General features: G+C 38.8%; 1 protein-coding gene across 1 annotated transcript in view; it reads right to left on the bottom strand.

Moving 5' to 3' along the window:
* Positions 1 to 19,590, bottom strand: part of LOC143367337 (icarapin-like) — a 59,262-nt gene extending 39,672 nt beyond the window's left edge. Inside the window, exon 1 of the mRNA XM_076809019.1 lies at positions 19,314 to 19,590. Coding sequence (XP_076665134.1) covers positions 19,314 to 19,380 — 67 coding nt within the window. The 5' untranslated portion in view covers positions 19,381 to 19,590. The remainder of the gene's footprint in view (positions 1 to 19,313) is intronic.
* Between the last annotated feature and the right edge of the window lie 1,564 nt (positions 19,591 to 21,154).

Raw genomic sequence — 21,154 nt, 5'->3', positions numbered from 1 at the left:
TACAAATCCGCCGCAGAACTGGCGCGGTATCGTATTCCATCGCAATTGAAACACGTGAATTGAATTTTAAAAATTCATCCGGCCGAACCTGATACGCGATTACGCTGTAAGCCGAAGCGATCCACATAATTTGCTAAACGACCGATGCATCGATTTAATCCGATGCGTTCTTGTTTAATGGCCGCTCGTAGCTCCCGTCCGTTCCATCGTACTTTTCCGCGTTCTCCACTTGCGCGCGCGCGCGCGAAACGCCTCATTAAGAACACATAGACGTAATAGGTGAGTCCTTATTAGTTTCTGGCTTGCCTTCGACGTCTGGAGGTTACATAATGGGATTGCTTGAACGATAAGCTCATCGACAGTGAAAAAAAGATGGCGCGTGTAAGTACGTGCGCTGCCCGCGACAAGAGAATCGTGGCTGCTCTCCAACGGCGAATTCCTTCACGTTCTGTCGACGTGTTAAATTGTTTCATTACCAGGGCCGCGTATGTAATAGATACAACGCGTCGAGGCGTAAAAAAGTGGTAGCTATGCACTTGAACTTCGAGAGCATCGTTGCAATTGTAGCGATTCAGCCGAGTTGAATTTGATGTGAGTAGGTTAAAGGGGAACTAATTGTCAGTAGCGCTGTATCGGTTCAAAAGGCGGGAGCAATATTATATTTTTTTTAAGTTAAGTATTTTCTTTTTTACTGCAATTTATTAGTGTATTAATAATCTATTTCTTTATTAAGATATAAATCGGAAAAATCTTTACGAAGGGTTACATTAGTTTGCAACCATTGCTCACAAAGGAAGATTCCCAACCCGGAAATGCAAAAAATTATTTGAGGATATGTAGCGGATATAATATTCACAGATATGTATTACCAAATGATAGTCCTAATTAAGAGAAGTAACATTTGCCTGAAAACTTTTTTTCTATCGCTTATAATTCGCGAGTTATAACACAAACTCGAAAAATGACCGGATTTTCAGGGGGGCAATTTCACCTCCTTAGAGTGAATTTGGGCAGCGAAAAGAATTGCGTAATACATACTATATATTCTATACATATCCCCAGTTTCATAATTTCTCGAATTTCCGAGTTGGGGATCTTTGCTTGTTAGATTAACGAGGCGCGACGGATCCGCCAAAGAGGTTTAGTTTTTCATAATATATTCTAGTAATAGGATCGATGTACCCAAAACAAGAAGCATATGAAAAGTTTGGGATCTAATAGAAGAAAATTTCTTACTTTCCTTTTGGATGTGCTAAAGTTAATTAGTTTAAGAAGCTCAGGGCATGATGTGTCAGACATAATGCATACTTTGAAGTGTAAAATAAACCAAAGATTATTACAACATATTATTTTGGGTGTATGATTCTCATCTCGTGGAAATGAGCAATTAAAACTCAGTATTCTATTCGAAGATTTATACTCTGAGGACAATATGCACGAATTTTATGCTCAAGGTTCTGCTTCAAGTCTAAAAAAGGAGTGGGAATTTACACTAATTTTTGTTAACCAATGAAACGAAGCGGATGTTTCAACGACGCTATCCCTCTTGATAAGCTGCGATTACGTGGATCGATTTGATTAAGAATTTTCTGTAAATACGTTCTTTTAAATGTCCACCATAAATTTACGAGCAAAGATTGTTGCGGTACGATTTCAATATGCTAGTGCCTGCTAGAACGATAAAAGAGCAGTTCGTGAGATCATGTAATTTTTTTCACCGTAAAGAACGTGTAAAATACATTAATCATTCAGTTCAGTTTCTCCTCTGACCAGGCCGCGCACGTTTTTTCTCCTATCAGCTGGTAATCTGCATTCCTCGGAGTCTGCACCGACTTACATTTAGACTCGAGGAGAGAAGGAACAACAGAATATAGAGACAGAGACCGGGGAAGTTGCTCGAGTAATGCAGCACGACAATGAGTCAACGTCCATCAAAACGTTTCCTTGGTGACTTCATATCGTCTTCCGTGAATTGTTAAGTACCCGAGCTGCTAATTGTGCACCGTTACGATTGATAAAGAGTGTTCGTGCGAGGCGTACTTGTGTAACGTACAGCCACGATGAGCTCTGTTCGCTCATTCAATGAGCAATGCCTCCAGCACAGGAACCTGTACACTGATATAACATTATCAGCGCTTAATTATAATCACGAGAAACTGTATCCCTCATGATTGCATCGAATATTCGAGACGTCTTCAGGGAGACTCCGCTTTGCGCGAACTAGATGCCATTGTACTCGAAGGAATTTGAGTATCTTCGTTAGGAGATTGCTGCGAGTGCAGTGTCACGGACAAATCATTCAAGGATCGAGCAATTTCGTGATACAAAGTGTTTGGAAAGCTGAAAAAAAGAATATCTACTTGACGCAAGCCTGCAGAATAAATGTAACTGAGAAATTATCGGTACTTTGTTCCGGTAGCACGAGCAGCTTGGTATCTTGGTTTAATAGTGCGTGAATTTGTGTGCCCGGGATTGATCTCTATCCCTTGTTTCCATGCATTTACTAATAATTACATTGGAAAATGAAAGGAATTTTTAAAGTAGAAATATCAAAGAGAGTTTAGACGTAATAGTCTACTATATTCCTTATACTTCCGGAACCGAAAATTGCACGTTACTATGAAATGATTCATTTTGTATGAAATTACAGTTTAATATTTCTAGCTGTGCACGACGAACAAAGGAAAGCTCCATATCGATTAGAGGTTTCCTTTCCTCTTAGATCACTGTGTATGTGATTGCAACGGATTGATCGGGCGAAGAAACAAAGGGATGAAAAGAGGGAGATAATGGAGGGATAGGACTTATGATTGGTTCCAAATGAATTTCCAACTAACCAATTCAATTCCGATTTCCACATGCGATATGCACTCGACTATTCATAATTACTCGATAGTTAGCGGCCACAGAGGTCGAAGTTTATGGCTTCGCAACTCGCTGGTAATTGGATTGTCCGTCGAGTGACCGAACGCTTCCATAATTCTTTGCACAGCCTGTAGAATCGAAATACCGAGTCTGCTGTACATCCATCTATTTAGTTACTCCCCCGCGTTTTCGAGATTTCAGACTCCGTCACGTCTGTCCTCAAAAAATCAATTTATTTCCAGTTTGTTGTATCCCTTTTTGGACGGTCTTTAGAATTCAAGGTAAACTCGATTATGTATTGGACCATGGAATTTGAAATTTTTCTCATATATTTACTCATGTTCCAAAAAAGCACAGAACCTTTTTTACATAATTATTTCATACGTTTGTATATTTATTTTCTGTTTCCTCAACGTGTACAAAAATCTTATCTTCGTTGCTGCGATGATTGGTGTCGTTTTAGTCGATTGAAACAAACCAATTCGAGAAAATCTTAATGTACATAAGTATAGTCACTACTAGAAGAGAACATGAAAAATATAATTTGAATGTAACAAAATGTTGATTGTTTTCCATAAATTTTTCGTTGTCTAGAACTCGTGAAAAAGCATTACAGATATGGATTTAATTCTCGTACTTAAAATTTGAAGACGACCGGTTAAATCATTCCTAAAATACCATGACAACCAGTTCAATGAATACCGCTCGGGCAGAAAAACGTTTAAATCTCTGTGTGCAATTTCATGTATGTATGGCACTTGCTTGTAATTCTGTATTAGTTTCTCTTGCTCTTCTTTTTCGTTTTTTACCGTTCATAGTGATGTTTATCATGGGTGTAACACTATTGTATACATTATGATGCTTTTGTGAAACTGCAAACCACATGCGCTTCAAATTATGCACTTTACAACTTTAAGCATCTGTAACTTCGCTATTTTGCTGAATTGAAACAAAATATCATCTATCATCATTGACAAAATTTTATCGATAAAAGTGTTTCTGTCACTTAGAAATAAATTCCCAAAATGCGATATTTCTTGACCTGGCCAAGGTAGTCTAACCCCTTCAGACAATATAATAAAAATATGTAGAAATTTTTTTTCACCATCCACATGGGAATATGTATGCCCTTAATATAGGCCTTTGCTGCGATTTCACTTACATACTTGTTCACTTTGGGCAGTGGTTTCCACTTGTATTCGACGACTTTTCATTTGTCTATCTCATTACAAGTCTGTTTATCCAATCGTTCTCGCGGAGGTGTTATTTAGTCTGTCTTGCGCTGGCGTGAATCGAAGCGTTAATATGAGAAGTTTCGCGTGAAAAGTTTCACGAAATTCCATTACGTTGAAAAGTTTTCACGCCTTATTAAGATCCTGTTAGAGGAACAGAACGTTTTAAGGATACTCTCAGTCTCTCCCTTTTTCTCTCCTTCTCTGTGGAAAACACGCGACATCCCGCTCTTCACCGGACGTTTAATATCGCATTATAACGTAGTTTACGACATATTTTGAGGATAACGCTGAGATATTTCTCCCTCGTAATGCAGTTACGTACCGTTGTTTCGCGCGATGCGACATTATTCGTGATAAAATGTGTCCTGCAATTATATGACGGCTTCCGGTAGCTCGTTATTAACAGGTAGTTGACAGTTTTAATTTGAAATTTATGTATACCATTTTGAGCAGCAATGTCGCTTAAATAAATATTGTTACCACGCGTGTAAATCTCACTCTCTCTCTTACAACTGAACAGTGAAAAAAATGACATCTTTCTTCCATTAGCTGTGTGCGTTTTATCGGGATCGCTGCGCACAACATTTATTATTCAGAATCGAGACAAACGTTATGTACGAATTTACTTCAGAAATTTCTCCTTGTCTTTCACATTAATCGTGAGTAAAAATTCTATAATTTAATTAAACGTGATCCTGTAAACACAGCGAAACCAAAAATGGGGAAGCGAAATGCCGATCTTGTGTGTGATAAAATTGATGGAGTCTTTAATTAATATTTTCTAATTTAATTAATTATCGAAATTCATATGCTGGGTACCCGCCAAAGGAATGTATTTTTAATATCTGATAATCAAACTTATTAATTTTTAATAAAGAATTCTTGTTCTGTCTTTTTGGAAACTTTTGGGACACAGCGTGTATTAAAGTGCCGCGCAATCGCGAGATCGTATTGTGTACATTAAGTAGCGACATGCATGCACATTTCGATATTATTGCAACAGATAGTTACGTGAACGCTTTTATGCAACATACGGTGTATTAAATTTGTTGTATGCGTTCTCGTAAGTCCGTTTAAATTGCCGTTCGTATGCAAACTGACGTGCAAAGCCGTGCCGCAACTGAAACGTAAGTAACTTATACACGAGCTTCATTTTATTCGGCTCGTTTGCTTCTGGTTCATACGGAATTAGCTTTGTCTTTTCAGTTATATCAATGATAGCACGTATTTCTCGTTCAGAGGACTTTTGCTCCTGACGAGTGCAGAGCTTTAAAATTTCAACCGAAATTATTTTTAGATTCCAATTACCAGCATAAAATTCTATGCGAGTTATTCAAAAATGTAGTGACTTTTTATAAATGTGCAAGTAGAAAAAGTAATTTTTGGAACTGACAGTCTGAGTAGCGCAAAACGTAGTACATACTTCTTTGCGAACGATTCTTCATGTAATGCAAACATAAACATGGATATTTTACAGTATCAGAAATAATTTATTTTTGCGCTACTGTGCTTCATAGTTCAGATTTTTAAGAGTTCTAATTGGCTACCAGAATTCATAGGAAAGAACAAGAATTTTTTAAAGATTACATGTCCAAGGACGGATTATTTTTAAAAAATTTAAGTTGTGCTACTGCATATACAGTATGTATATATACTACTACATATTTTTAATAATCTTATTTACTCCCATAATGATCAACGTTGTTATACATCCAACATTTTTGAAATCCAGAAATACTCTAAATAATTCTTAATAACATTACACGTCATAGCAAAAATATGTCTCGTATGTAATATATAAAAAATCGCAATTTTCTTAGCTTCGTCCATGTTGGATTATCACGGATGCTTTGGAAATAATCTCTTCAATTGTTTAAACGTTCTCAACCCGTACTATACGCCTGTCTCTGCCATTCCCTACTGCACGAGTGTTTATCGATTTTCAAAAACGCGCAACGGCCCCGGCATCTTCGACTTAAATGTAAGTTGCACGTTCCCCTTAGTTCCAAGATGGAGGAAAAGTTCAATCCTAACACATCCTTTCTAGCGATACATCGCAACTTATCTGGGACACGAGGCGGCAGTATTTCGCAGATGTAAGTATCTCATGTCTCGTTGAGTACAGAGTATTGTCCTCTCAGTTTACAGAATTATAAATCCCCTGTGTTTGGCCATGTATTGAAACTATCCCTACACTTGGTTATATAATGTACAATCATTTATTCACAAAATACGATAAATTACGTTCACATCGATATCGTTGCGCTAGAAATATATTGTAACAGGTAACTAACGTTTCAATTCGCGTTGTCCAAACACTCGAATATTTCGGAGGGATCCGAAATAAAAAAGAAATATTCAATACGTCGAAAATCGAATGGCTGGATTGACGATGACGGACAGAACTTCCAAACGCGCGAGTCTAACCAGGTCGAGGATTTCCACGACAACTTCGGATTCGACGATATAACCTAGCGAGAAAGCCCGCCACTGTCGATCCTGTCGAAGTGTCAGAAACATTTCACCCTGGTAGTTGGACTAATTTCCTCCAGCAACGTTGCTCATCGAATCCACGTTCAACGAGCCAACTTCAAGAATCTTCTAAATCGTTCCTTAAATCTACTGTCTGGAGAGATGCCTTAGAAGATACATTCGGTTGATCTCTAACTAATCCTGTATAATAAGACTAAAGTGACCAGATATTTTCTGTTCCAGTGCGGAACAAGCAAGCAAGCAAAAAAAGGGGTTAACAGATCCATGAGGAGATCTTTTCCGTAGTTTATTAAAGCATTTACAATATATTTAAAAATACATACTTGTGATTATAAAGTGAAACATTGAAACGAAATTAAAAATATTTCTTTTTTCACAACAAAAAAAGTAGAGGAAACAGTAACTTTATGCCACTGCGAAAATGTAAAAGGTTACATGTCCAATCCGGGACACTTTGCGGGACACTTTTCAATGCGGGACAAAGGGCTGAAATGCGGGACAGTCCCGCACGATGCGGGGCGTCTGGTCACTTTAAATGAGACGCTTAAGGTGGATGTTCGTTTGTTAGCAAAATCTTTCCACAGGTTTTTTTCGTACTTCCCGATGACATATAAATTTCAGATTCGGCATAAAAAATCCAAAACTTGGAAAATTCGATAATGGGTAGTCCCTGCGGCCTAAAACAGGTATTATGTACAATGTAGTAGCCGCTACTATATGTAGGCCCGCACGCGGGTCGAGCTCGAGCACGAGCTGAAAGTCGAAGCGAGACAAAGTATCATGCTTTCTCTCCTTTGTAGCCGACGGCAACTTCGTGTCGACTCTTTCGACCCCTTTCGCCCGCTCACGAGTTCTCCCACTCTCGACGGATTCCAAGAAGTGGAGGAGATACAAACGCGCGCTCACCGCAGAGTCGAAATGTGCTCTTTATTTGGGCTCGCATGAAGGCAGACGAAAAACCGTAGTTGTAAGAGTGAATATGCTCCACAAATTTCTTGGATTCATGGTCTTTGTCACACGTTAGTTGTAATAATATCGAGAATTATTTCGTTTCCAGGGGGGGAGGGGGTGTCTCAAATGTCGTCGGACAGTGAGTCTGGGCACGTATGTGCCTTAGGCCCCTCGCAGAGTTAGGAGCGATGGGGCCACAGTGATGGAGGGGGAAACACCTACAGGAGCGGTGGTAATGTGTGCGTAACTGACGCAGGCGCAGTTCTTGCACACATAACCACCACTCCTGTAGGTGCTTCCCCCTCCATTCACTGCGGCCCCATCGCTACTAACTCTAGTCCCTCGAAGTGCCCTTCAAGAAATCAATTAGACAGGTACCTTTCTTGTACCCAACAATTGTAAGATTTCGTATTTCGCAGTGAAAATTGTTTCTAAGGGGGTTTCCACCAAAAATTGTGGTTATCTTAGGCGTCTCGTTATATAGGATAGTAATGTCTCGCGAAGACAGGCTAAAGAACTAGTCTAGGTATATTGCCCAAAATCCAACGAACATGCACGTAAAATTTGAAAACCAATCCATCCAATAGCTTATCCCTTAATAACACCTAGAAGTGCCCATGTTTCGCGGGCCCCCAAAAGAGAAATCCCCTTGAAGATCTCGCCTCTACCCACCGGTAGTCGCATTTCTGTCATTCTAGCGCATCGCTCTCCTCCTAACCAATTTAGTCGCACTCAACCTCGAAAAACCCTGGCACTCCTACATCGCTAACCAACAATCGCGAGTTTGAACTCTAACGATTACATAGGTGACAGAATAAGCTAGCTGAGGGGGGGGGGGGACATAGCTATCTTATCGCCACAACACCCCTCCCCCCCTCCTACCTCAACCCAGAAGCGTTGTCCATGCTATCGTGTGCTCAGAAAGTTCCCATAATCATAAACTCAATCGTTGATAACGCGGCTGATCATCGTGCGCTAAACTGACCCTCCTGGAGAGGCCGACCTACCGTTGGCAGGGAGAGCGCGTTAGTAGAATTGACCCACAGGACGGGCAGCAAACGGATGCGGCGATCATCAGCGGGGAAAAAGCACGGCGGTACAGGCAAAGTGCAGGGGGTGTGCCCCCTTTTTTCATTTAAATTACTTGAAGGCGGTAGTACTGCGACGCGGCCAGCATACCTAATGGCCGCATATTGTGCGCTGCCACTGCCACTCAAGGCGAGCCGAACGCCGCTATACTGCGTCAACGGGGCCCTGCCCGGGCTGTTCTCGACAGGAAAATAATACGAGTTGGCCATAATCCGTGGCCGCGCTTCGTGTACGGATATAGTACGTATACACGGCGGTGGAACGCGGGAGGGTTAGGCGGAACGTACAACGAGAAACGACACGGCACGGGGCGCACACGCACGGAATACCGCAAGCCGGCGTAACCGTTTATTCGCGCGCGTGATGCGCGACGAGTGCAAATATACGCTCACCATGTAGATATTTTAGGCGGCAATTGACAGTGGGATTGAATTTCGCGCCGGTGCATCTTTAACCTTTTCCCTGTCAGATTCGCGGATCACGTTCCCTCCTGTTAATTATATTAGCTTGCTGCTTAACTTCTGCCCGCCACTTCGATTATATTATAATAAGAGTTTATTTGCGGGACGAGCCCATTGTGAGATCCACAAACACTTTAAAGGAACGGATAATCAAATCGCTAGTTAATTAAAAGAGATTGCCAGGTAGGTAGGTGGGGGATACACTAGGCAATGCCTTCCGCAACCAGGGCCAGGGTTGCCAGACAACATTATGCAACACGTTATGCGTCAGCGACGTCATCACTAAAGGGCTGCTGGGTGGAACTCGCATCAGCCGCAATACGAAAGGGAACGCAATTTTAAAATGCAGAACATTTTCCAATTTGATGCGAAGCGTTTTTTTATCGTGTAAAACATTAACCTGTCCAAGAAGTTGTAAAAAAATTAAAGGGCCTGAGCTCTGGTTTAAACCGCGCCGGCTACTCGAGTGTTTCGAGTGGTCTGAATGTTAGAAGTTGCTCAAGCAATTTATTCTGTTTGAAGGGTTTGAAGGATTCGGACACTCGAATCGATTGCTCGTGCTTGATCTACTCAAAGTCGAACTGTTTTTTTCTAGCTACGTGTCAGTTTTTCGTTCATTACCTCTAGATATGAGGATACATTTTGGGGGAATACGAGTTTTTGTCTTCATGTCAACTATATCTGATGAGACACAGTCTATGAATTATTCTGAATATTCGCTAGACGAAGGAAATGTAAATATCTACTTTCATAATGGATTTTATAAATGCTAAATTCTTTTGTTCGGCTTCACGCCACTTTTTTGTCACTGTTTCCAAATTTGTGAAATACAAGTCTTCCATATAAACGGGAGATGAAGTCAACATTCGTTGTCATTGAGCGATTGCCATCGATTTCTATTTTATTTACATTAGTTTGTGAGAAATTAAACTAAGTAGGTTTTCCACGCCAGTGTAAATAGTCTTCACCCCTTAAATATGAATGCCATTTAATAAAAAAAAATATGTGTTGAATATTTTTCACTGGCTGTGCAAAATTTCATCAAATGGATACTGCCCATTCATAGCTTTTAATATTTTTAATACTTTTAGTATTTCTTAAAAAATATAATCAACCTATGTAGTTTTCTTTAGGAAAGTATTATTAATAAGAGTATTATGTGCAGTTTCATTCATGATTCTCATCCCTGATCCCTCCTCCCATAACTAGAATATCCAATTTGGTGAACGTTTACGGTTATATAGGGATCAAGATTTCTTTTCTGGTAAATCCCTACCCTCATCCTGGCTGAACATGAAATCGTTATCATAAGTAACCGTGATCCTTGACGCAATCTTGCTGTATACTAAGATGTATCTATCCGCAAATAGATTAATCGGACAACTTGTTTCACAATATAATGTACAGGTTACATACAAGTAATTTGTTCGAATGTTTGAGTAGATTAAGTTAGTCGAGCACGTCGAATACATTGGATTTTGTTCGAATACTGAATTATATTTGATAAGATGGATTTTACTAGATTCGAATTTTGAAAAATTCATGCTCACTTCGGCCTTACTGCACCATATAAAGAGTACAATAAAGAAAACAGAAAGACACAGTAGAAATAAATAAAAATAAAAAATAGAACAGAAAAAACAGATAATTTTAAACACAAAACCAGGCACAGTAGTGTAAAGGGCAAAATTTAGAGAAGATAAATTGCGCAGTTATTGAATTAAAATTTAAATTAACGAAAAGTAACCATCGCGCAAATTTGATTCCTCTCAAATATTCCCTTAACTCGTCCAAAAGTCCAACCTCTTAATTACTCCGAGCGGTACAAATGGTATTTCATTGCACAGAGTCGAATCACAATCCAATGATAATTAAACAAAATAGCTAATGAAATAACTGCACTTTAACCTCAATTACAGATCTTTCAAACTCAGAATCCACAAAAGCCACTTTTATTCTCCCTCAGATTCAAATCTCCCTTTACATCCTTTCCTCAAAGGTTGAAGGAAGAAGAGGAGGAAGCGAAATTTCACATCCTTTACATTTTCCCATTCAAACATCACTTCACCCCTAAGTATCTACATTTCCCTTCAAAGAAGACCGTGCATTTTATAGTAAGAGTATTATCAGCCTGAAGCATTGTAGCTCCTACAAGCCAATTGTTTGCAAATGCTTCTCGCGCGAAGATGAATCAGATCGGTCGCCATGTTAGCGATTCGGAGATTAAAATTCAAGATCTACGGAACAGGCACTTGCCAGCCGTGTTGAGCGTCGTTGCGCGTTATTTCATCGTGGGTGGGTTATTAAGTTGGTAGATACCGAGGGGAACAAAAGGTAGGTGCATATACAATAAGCCGTGCAACTAAGCGTGACACGAAACCGCGCGAGGAAGCGCAAACGTCCATTTATGTTCGCAACGGATGCGTAAATACGTGCGCGCGGCGGGAAGAGGCGGAGATGGAGGAAGAAACGGAGGTTCGACATTAGCAGTACACGCCATGTAGAGAAAAAAAAGGAAGGCGAAGTAATACCGAACCGAGAGGCTTGATATGCTGGATAAACTAATTAATGATCGAACGACGTCGGAAGTAATTAGTCACGTATCCTATTCACGACATAATTAAACTCTGGCTAGAGGGTCCGCGGTGTAAACTAATTTATATACGAGCAGAGATCCCACACGATTGGGACGCGACAAATAAACTGGTCTCTATTACGCGGATTTGGGGAAAAGAGACCATGATTTCATGCACTGATTGAAATGGTTCCAGAATCACGCTGCTGGACAATATCGAATAGCGAAGCAAATATTGGGGACGAACGTTCGCGTAATAGTATTTTCGCAAATTGCCTCTGCTGTGGTAGTTGCTGGTGCATTGAGTGGTGAGGGAAGGGAGGGGTGTTATTAAAGATAACAATAAAAGGTGTACAGTAGTAAGTCGGACATACGTCGACGTTGGATTCAGCACCAAATAACACGATATAATAATATAATATAATGTAATATAATATATAATAATAATATGGTTTGTGCGAACGTAGGACTTGTTTCGCTGCGACATTGGCAATTCACTGTAACTACGTTCAGGAACAATCAAGAATAGTACCTATACTTAAGGGGAGATTAACTGGAAAATCCGATTATAATTTCTCAGGTAATCAACTATGGTTGAGGTCAGATGTATTGGCCGGCCAGTGCGAGTGAGGGGTAACTCCCACCATGCCGCCTGCTTGCCACGGCCCTCCTTTTCTTAAGGCCGTTCGTCCACGAAACGTCGCTGCATAGACGCAACATCGCTTATATACTCTATGCTTCCGTGTAACGGCCAATGTGAAACAATGCACGCCCGTCCATGAAAGCGTCATGCTTTCGTCGCGATCTGCATTCGTCATAACGCCCAGCATACACACTGTCGGTCGCTAGGCATATAATATTGTCACTCGTGTTTCTTTTCGTTGAGCTGTCTCTATTTAGACGGGGATACTAATGTTCGCATATTTGTGTACTTGTATTTGTATATTTGTATATTTTCATATTTGTATATTTTCATATTTGTATATTTTCATATTTGTATATTTTCATATTTGTATATTTTCATATTTGTATATTTTCATATTTTTATGGCCCCAGTATTTGTACAAAATTTGTATAAGTATCTTAATGCATTCTGTAAAATGCATCATCCTCTGCTAATCCTAACCCAGACCCACCACTGGTGGGCAGTAGCCTTAAAGCCTGCCCTACACAGAGAGATCTGTCTCGAGGCAAGTCTCATCGTGTAGGGCAGGCTTAAGGCTCACTGGAAGGAACCGATTTCCTCTCGATCGCCGCTGTTCGCGAAACAGCTTCAGACCGGCCGATATATGTATCTGACCTCCAACATAAGTGTGCCGTTAGAAGCCCCACTTGATACTACACGGTGCATTTGATTTATGCTTGATGATTCCCTATCACGCTTTAGTAGCTAGAAGGGCTGCCAATGAAACTATTTGTCGAATTTTGCTTTATTTAAATATTTTAGCAGTCCGAGTATTCGAATAGTATGTATGAAGTCTGCACTAATTTACATGTATTATTTAAATACTATCCTATTTCCAATGTAATATTCGAATAAAGTTCTAATTTGAATGTAATATTCGAAGAATATTCGTAACATGTGAATTGAAAGCTTGTTTGGAATAAAAATTATTTTAAAATAATTTCGACTTATTTCTGCACAAAGGTTTCTTTTATTCATGGTCGTACCATATTTGCCGATAAATTCTTCTGATTTTTAGTCAGGCATGCGCGTGCTGGATGAATTTTCAGAATCGATTTTGTCGAACACGGAGCCCCATATCACAAAATTTTATTTTACATTTTCGATTTATTTTGTGCATCAAATTACCCTACATTCGTTATACCATCCGTCCTGATCCACACAGTTCATATATCTGTGTCACAGAGGTGCAGGAAGAATAAAGGTGTTACCTCAAAGAATCACTATGAGATTAAACAGATTTATTATTATTTGTATACTGGAAAGGGAAGCTCCTTATATGTATGTGTTACAGTTATTAAAGCATCAAATATGTTATTTTGTGTGATCACCCAATACTTGAGCCCCATAGAAGTCAAAATCAACTCCACTTTCTGTAAATTTCTTAATTTCAGTACCTGACCACCTGATTATTTATTGCTAAACTTATCATATATTTTTCTATTCCTTATATCATCGTATTGATTACTTTGGCTTCTGAACGGCTCAGTTGTAAAAGTAATGAACAAGGATTAAAGATAATTCCAGAGTTAACTTAGTTCTATAATTGACAAACAAGTTGTTCGCACAATTTCAAACGAGTGTCAGTCGACAAAATGTAGATGCTGCGATAATGTGCAATTGCCAGTGTCGAGTCAGAGGACATACCTAAGCGGCGTGCATAGATCAGAAGCTTGTAAGTGCACGGTATTAAGAAATGGTGTAACTAGCGTGAATCCAAGGTAAGCTTTGGTAACATGGCAATAAGTTCTCGACTCACTTCCGGCCGCGGTGAATCATTGAAGGATCGTACAATAAACGCGCTAACAATCGGGTGTAATACGCGTGTCTTTCTAAACTTTGTGTCAACTATAATGCGACACGGTCTATAAATTACTTTGAATATCCGCTGAATGGCGAATAGTTATGATGCATACCTAATGAGATTTTTCTGCATACACTGTGTAAATAAAAACCACGAACCTTCAGTCCGTGCTTAATAAAATAGGATATCAAAATCTGATGCTATTGTACACAGGAACCCGGAAATAAATGTAAAATAAATATAAATGCTTTCATAGTAGATTAAATAAATAATTTTGAATGAAAACTTTCGTATTAACGTAGGATTAGTTGCCTATAATTTTTTAAGTATTAAAATGACTGTTCTTTCGAAGTTTTTCTTTGCAGTTGAATTTTGAATGAACTGAATCATTGATAAATGATAGGTTAAGTTGAATTTTGCAATTTTAATATAAACGTTAATGTTTTATACTTAACAGAAAACAGTAAAATTGGTTTCATTCTGTTAATTAATTATTTGACTTCTTTATACTACATACATATATGACACATAACAGTTTTCCTTTAATTTATTTTCCAATTTTCGCTGTTCTATAAATGTTACTGTATGCCTGCATATGTTTCTATATGTATATGAACAATTTCAGGACGTACAGGTACTACTATGTAAAAAGATGTATCAGAAGTTCCATTAAAAAATTTGCAGTATCCCTACTAATATATAAAAGTGAAACGTTATCAGTTTGTTTGTCCTTCTTTCATGCCTAAACGGCTAAACGGATTTCAATTAAATTTTGAATACACATTAGTTACGTCCTAGATTCGATTATAAGCTATTTATTTTATTTTCTAGGTATTTTTAATTTGGAAGCATCATAAATAATTCCCGGGTGAAACCGGGTAACGGGTCAGCTAATTCGGAATAAATGCCAGGTTCGTCTATTTGAAAATGTTTTCAATTATTATTAGCAGTATTTGAGGCTCTGATTGAACTTCTGAAAGCACACAAAACTGTAACCTATTATTTTTACAAAATTGATATCAAATATATATATATATTTAAATAAATATATCAATAAGGAATTATAAATTTCTCTAGTAATTTCTAAACTACCCCGAAAAATACACGAAGAAAGAAAACACGATTCTACTCTTATCTATTTCACCTAAAGCAATAATCAGCACATCTTTAGACTAGGTACATCATATTCGTTACAAACTATATCCATAACTAAAAGCAGGAAATAATTTTCCAGGTATTTATTCACGCAGTTATGCCACTATAACTTGTCATTTAATACATTATATCACGCTCAAACAAAATTTATACCCAGAGTAAAATCCGCAATTATTCTATGCAATTTGATTAGTTGAAACAATTGAAGAATTCATATAAATCCGGCAATGTATCCTTTACAAACGTTCGACGTTGCAGAATATTAACCTAACTAGTTCTAGCGACCTCATTTTCATTCCCTTTCAAGTACAACACGCACAAAGCAAGCATTTTAAGCTTCCAATACTTTATTCTTCTACTGGTTGATCGCCCGCGCCTTCCGAACATCCCGAACCCTTTTTCAGCTCCACAAATAAAGGAAAGTCGCTGGAAGTCAAACAAAACGGGACAGCCGAGCTAAATCTTTAGACACACTTCGCGGTTGCCATAATAGTTATCGTGGCGTACCACGTCGTTCCCACAGCTACACGAATCTTTATCGCCGTCGGTCGTTGGCAACAGTACGACCTATATTTGCGGAATAATCGGGGGAATTCGAGGAAGCTGAAGCACGCGCAACAAATCTTCGCTAGCAGAGAGAACTTGGATGAAAACTGCACGATAGTTGGACGGAAATTTGTCAGAACAATTATCCATCAGCTAAGACATGGCGCCAAGTCAGGCGAGCCCTCGCCCCGCCTACAACCCCTCGGCACCCCTCCCTGGCGACACGCAAAAACGCGACTTCGGTACTAATTAGCAAAGCCCACGCTACGAATGAATTTCATGCCGAATCCAGAGCCACGGGATGCTCTAGCAACTACATATCCGCATAAACGACCCGAGTGCTTTCGACGCAGCATCCCGAAATTTTCAACGTGGCACGATACCCGCGGAGCACGTTTCGATGATATTTAGACTAATCGCTGCCGCGTATGGCGCAATTCTTATGCGCAAAAAAAGTGTCGCAATCGATGAGCAGCTGCACGGCCCGCGAAGACCAGCCTCTTTCGCAGAGCATCGTGAAATAATCAGTTTAAATGAAACCGATGATCAACGTTTAAGGGCAGGTGTGATCTGTTTAGATTAAATTTATTGTTTCTCTTGAACTGATTGTTTGGTAATTAGCGGTAAATGATTTTATTTATTTGCATTTTGTGGTGACTTGTTCCATAAGACTGGTATTTTCAGTGGTTGTTCCATGTTTACTGATTGTAAGCTTTATTTATTTAGAATTTTGTAGAGTGGCCTGAACGATTACAATGACTTTGTTTAGCGTTTTACTGAGAGACTGTTGCATTGACTTGAGAGTTTATAATTTTGCAGCGAGTTAATTTAGCACTAATGGAACAGAATGGTTGCAGAATTACCTGGATGAAGTTCATACTTCTTCCGTTTAAAGTATTCCCAGATTTTTTAATGTACTGATAGTTTTGCTAACAAGTTTTACTGTAACTTAGATAATAATTTGTGATATACAATTAATACCGTATATAACAAATTAAGTTTTTGTTATGGAGTAAATTGGAATATTCTATTACGGAGTAGAATATAAAATTATTCATATTTCTCACTTATTAAAATCTGAAATATTTAATGTGCTTAAATACCGTGGAATAAATTAGTTCAATGTAATTTTCATTATAGAATAATTTGAAATATTTTTAATGACCAAATTTGGTTTAAATTGTGTACGTAACAGAAGTAGGTTAACAAATGTACTATGTAACACTCTGAGATATGAATTACGAATTTATATAAATATAAATATTTTTTACTAGACTGGAGAACATGTAATTCACATAATTAGTCTAAGGTCACGTTCACGTTCACGGATGAGTAACGAACTGCGCACAACATGCACACTTGAGACGCATCATTCAGAGGTGCTTCAACGTCGCGTGTTACACGCGTGTGAACGTGGCTTAACTCGCTCAATTTGCAACATGGAATAAATTAAACTGTTAAAATTCTTATAGCAGAGCAAATTATAATATTTTCACCGAATAATGTCATCCACCCTATATTGCAATTTGAGCATTTAAAATATTTGGCAAATTGAACTATAGTCACTTGAGTTGTTAATTCTCCCATTTTTAATATTGCAGCTTTTCGCGATGATTAGGCTAATCTCTTTCTAAGTGACAATCAGTAGCATCGTATTACAAAAAAATCTGCACACCGTTTTGCGATAATTTTATGGTTACGCCGTGCGAGGAAGCCATAACAGTATCAGCAAAGATTTAAAGCGTTCAACTTTAATTTATACGCCATATTAAGATGCCGCGCGCGGGAATTATACCGCAGTGGAAATAAAGCAGGCATATGCCAATTGGCAATTTTCCCGCTTACTTAGCACGGACAAGAGGAAGTGGTACTTGCGCATACGACCCATCCCGCGTACAACTTTCTGCATAAAACTGCATAAAACAACGGTAACCAGGCAGCATCTCTTGATTTGCGAAGTTTTATAGCAAGATGGTTCTGCCCTGGCATGAGAATATCCCCCTTTGTACGGGAGAAGTTAAGCTCGTTTACAAATATGCGCGCCTGAGGTATCCAGAAACAAGGAGATTAATAGATCCAAGGCGTAGAAAACTCGCCAACCATTTACCTTACATATGACTAAAGCGAATCTCCCCCTTCGATGTCCCTATACATATTCATTGGTATTACCTGTTCCTCGTACTACGTATTTTTTGTGTTTTTTTTTTAAACATTTCTAGACTGTTGCAAAAAGTAGCAAAGATATGTACGGGGTGTCGCCGACATAAGGGGAGTCTTTATAAATACACATAGTTACATTATTATACAGGTAGAAGAGTGTGTAATAAATTTAGGATCGTAGAGGATGGTCTCTCTAAAATTTTATATTAAAGAAAATGATTACAGGGCCAAGCCGTTTGTTCTAATCTACCAATGACTACGATATTTGTTATTAAACTGCTAATTGTTAAAATGCTATAAAAAGGAGGAATTCTTGTGTTAAAAATCACTTTATTCTTCACTCTTTACGATGCTTGCTATTATGTTCGATTAAATTTGAAAAAGGTTTGTGTTTTTACTAACTTATCACAACGTTTCCAATTACACGCATTTTTTCAAATTCAATGTCTATATGGCACTTTTTAAATCACTACACTAAGTAGAGCAAAATTTAACAGTTTTATCATTTAGTTCAAAGACACCCTGTAGGTATATTCTTCACAACAGATATATGTTGACTTTGATACTATTGAACCAAATGTTTGTTTTGGAGTACGAGCCAATTCCGATTGTTGTGATGAGTTACTCGACCTCTGAGTCGATTCGTCTAACCAGAAATTCCTAGTGCAAGATATCGGGACTCGAAAATTTCCAAATATTCATATTAAAATACTTCTACATAATCACCACTCGAATTTTCTAATAATCAACCAAAGAAGCAAGGGAGAACGTTGCCTTTTCAAATCGAACTTTCCCACAGAAACAGTGCGATTAACATGACTTATCGAGCACCCTATAACCCCTTCTATATTTCTCGCCCCCGCACGTACTCTGTGCACGCATGCTCCTTTCGCTCGGAGCATGCCGTTGATTCAGTTGTCACGCGACAAGATCACGAATATGACCTTAGCAATTGCCAAGGAATTGCTCTCGAGCATTTCACGCTCGGTCTGCCTCCGTGAAATGCTCGATCGTTAAAAAAAGTTTCGCACACGAGACGGCATCGAATTCGAGCGCGTGCGCAACGTACTTCATACATACGTGTCGACCGGGGAAAAACTAATTCCAAAGGGAATCCCCCAACGCAAACAGCGATAACGACCGACGATCGAACGTGACCGCGCTCCTGCGTCCGCTCTAATTACTTTCCCAACGAACTGTCCCTTTGCCCGTCACGCGCATCTCATACCAAAACGTTCGCTAAACAAAGAAAAAAGAAAAACAACTGGTCACTGGAAAAGGTTTGTGTACTCACCGGGGAAGCTGTGCGTGCACGCGACGAAACACGCCGCGACGAGCAGTACACTAGCAAGGGTCTTCATTCTTTCTCTCTCTAGCTCGGTACTGTTTGGTTGCGTTGCTGGAAAGCCGTTCGGTTAAGTCTCTGCGACGATGATTCGATTACTACTGACGGGTTCGGGCCTCTGCGAACGGGACTGTCACAGAACTCGCGAGGGGATCAAGGTCACTCACAGAACCAGCTCTCCTGAAACTCGCTTGACGCTTTACACCGCGACTTTTGTCTCTACATGTGCCTGCCACTATATATGCACTCGCTCGTCGCCGCTCGACCAATCGCAAGGCTTCCTGCGGCTGTCACGTGGCCATCGTGTCACGTGACCTGGCGGCGCGCCGCTTGAGTCATGCAACGTCTTTTCCCGGTATTGCTGATCTCTTAATGCTTTGTAGTCGATGCTTAACAATCATACGCGGTGTAATTGCCACGAGCATCGCTCCCATGATAAATTCCTCGAGGATTGCACGTGGATGATATTAATGATAGGGAATTTACTGCGCTTGATTGTCGATTTATGTAGTCACGTGTGGCTGACGGGGTTGATTTTGGAGTAGACACTATCGTAGCTTCCGATGAAACTTTAATTGCGAAATAATGCCGTATTAATGCATATCTATCTGTCTGTGGAAAATAGAATGCCCGCCTGTATGTTCCCTATTAACTTTTAAACCCTTCGACCGATTTCGACCAAATTTTGCATAGTTACTCTCTATGACTCCGCGGAAAATATAGGCCACCCTGGAACCTTCGCACCCCATCCCCTCCACTCGATTTCACCCCCTTGACGCTTTATGATAATTTAAATTTGATGCACTATTATACAAGTAAGCAATGCGTAATAATTAATGAAGACGCCAGTTAATTTAAAAATATTAATGCTGATATTATAAATATAAGAAATTGTCATAACGTGGGGTACTTTAAGCTAGTATTTTAAATAATTGATATACACAGATTTTTGTTAGTAGTATCAATAAATACAAATTGTACATTTATCTTATTTGAATTATTAGTACTATAAGAATTGTATTACATATTACTGTTATAATGTTATTATTATATTAAAATTACATTACTTCTTGCTCGTTTGTATTTGATGAACCTTTTCATTTTACTATTTGTGCCAGTAAAATTATTTAGATGTTAGTCTATTACATAACGGTATCTAAACGGATATGATTTCCAATACAAATAACAATAATTTGAAACAATTTCATTCAGCGCTATTTATGAATATATTCAAGAACTTTAAAATTTTAATAAAAGTGTCTCGACCGTCCACTAATTAACCGAACAATGCCGTTAGTACGACAGAGTTAGTATAAAGAGTTTTTTCATTGTTCCTTGAATGACGAGACGGCGACTTTGTCTTTGATGACTGGATACAACTAGTGGGTACGGTTATGGAGTAAATAACAGTTTCCAGGAGGAATGAATCTACATAGCTGCAGCTGCGTTATGTGCTGTACAAGATGCTGAAATCCGTTACACGTTTCGTGTTCATAGTTCATAGTATGTATATATGTATATACTTGCAGCCGTATTGAAACGTCACAGGGAATAGTATACCAATACGATTCAGTGGCTATTGTTTGGATTACAAGATTATCGCTCCAGTACATCATTTTGGTGTAAGCAAAGTCTTGACATTGAAATTGTTGATACCTTGTAGAATCTTGAAACAGACAGTTTCCACTAAATTCAATAACCGATTTGAAGGAAATTGATAGCTTTGAAACATTATTAGAATGAAATAAAGTATAACAACTTTAGATTCTATATTATTTTATTATATCTTT

This window comes from Andrena cerasifolii, chromosome 3 (genome assembly GCF_050908995.1).
Source record: "Andrena cerasifolii isolate SP2316 chromosome 3, iyAndCera1_principal, whole genome shotgun sequence".
Taxonomy (NCBI): Eukaryota; Metazoa; Arthropoda; class Insecta; order Hymenoptera; family Andrenidae; genus Andrena; species Andrena cerasifolii.
The sequence above is the reverse complement of the archived record's forward strand: the minus strand, read 5'-3'. Positions and strand labels throughout refer to the sequence as shown.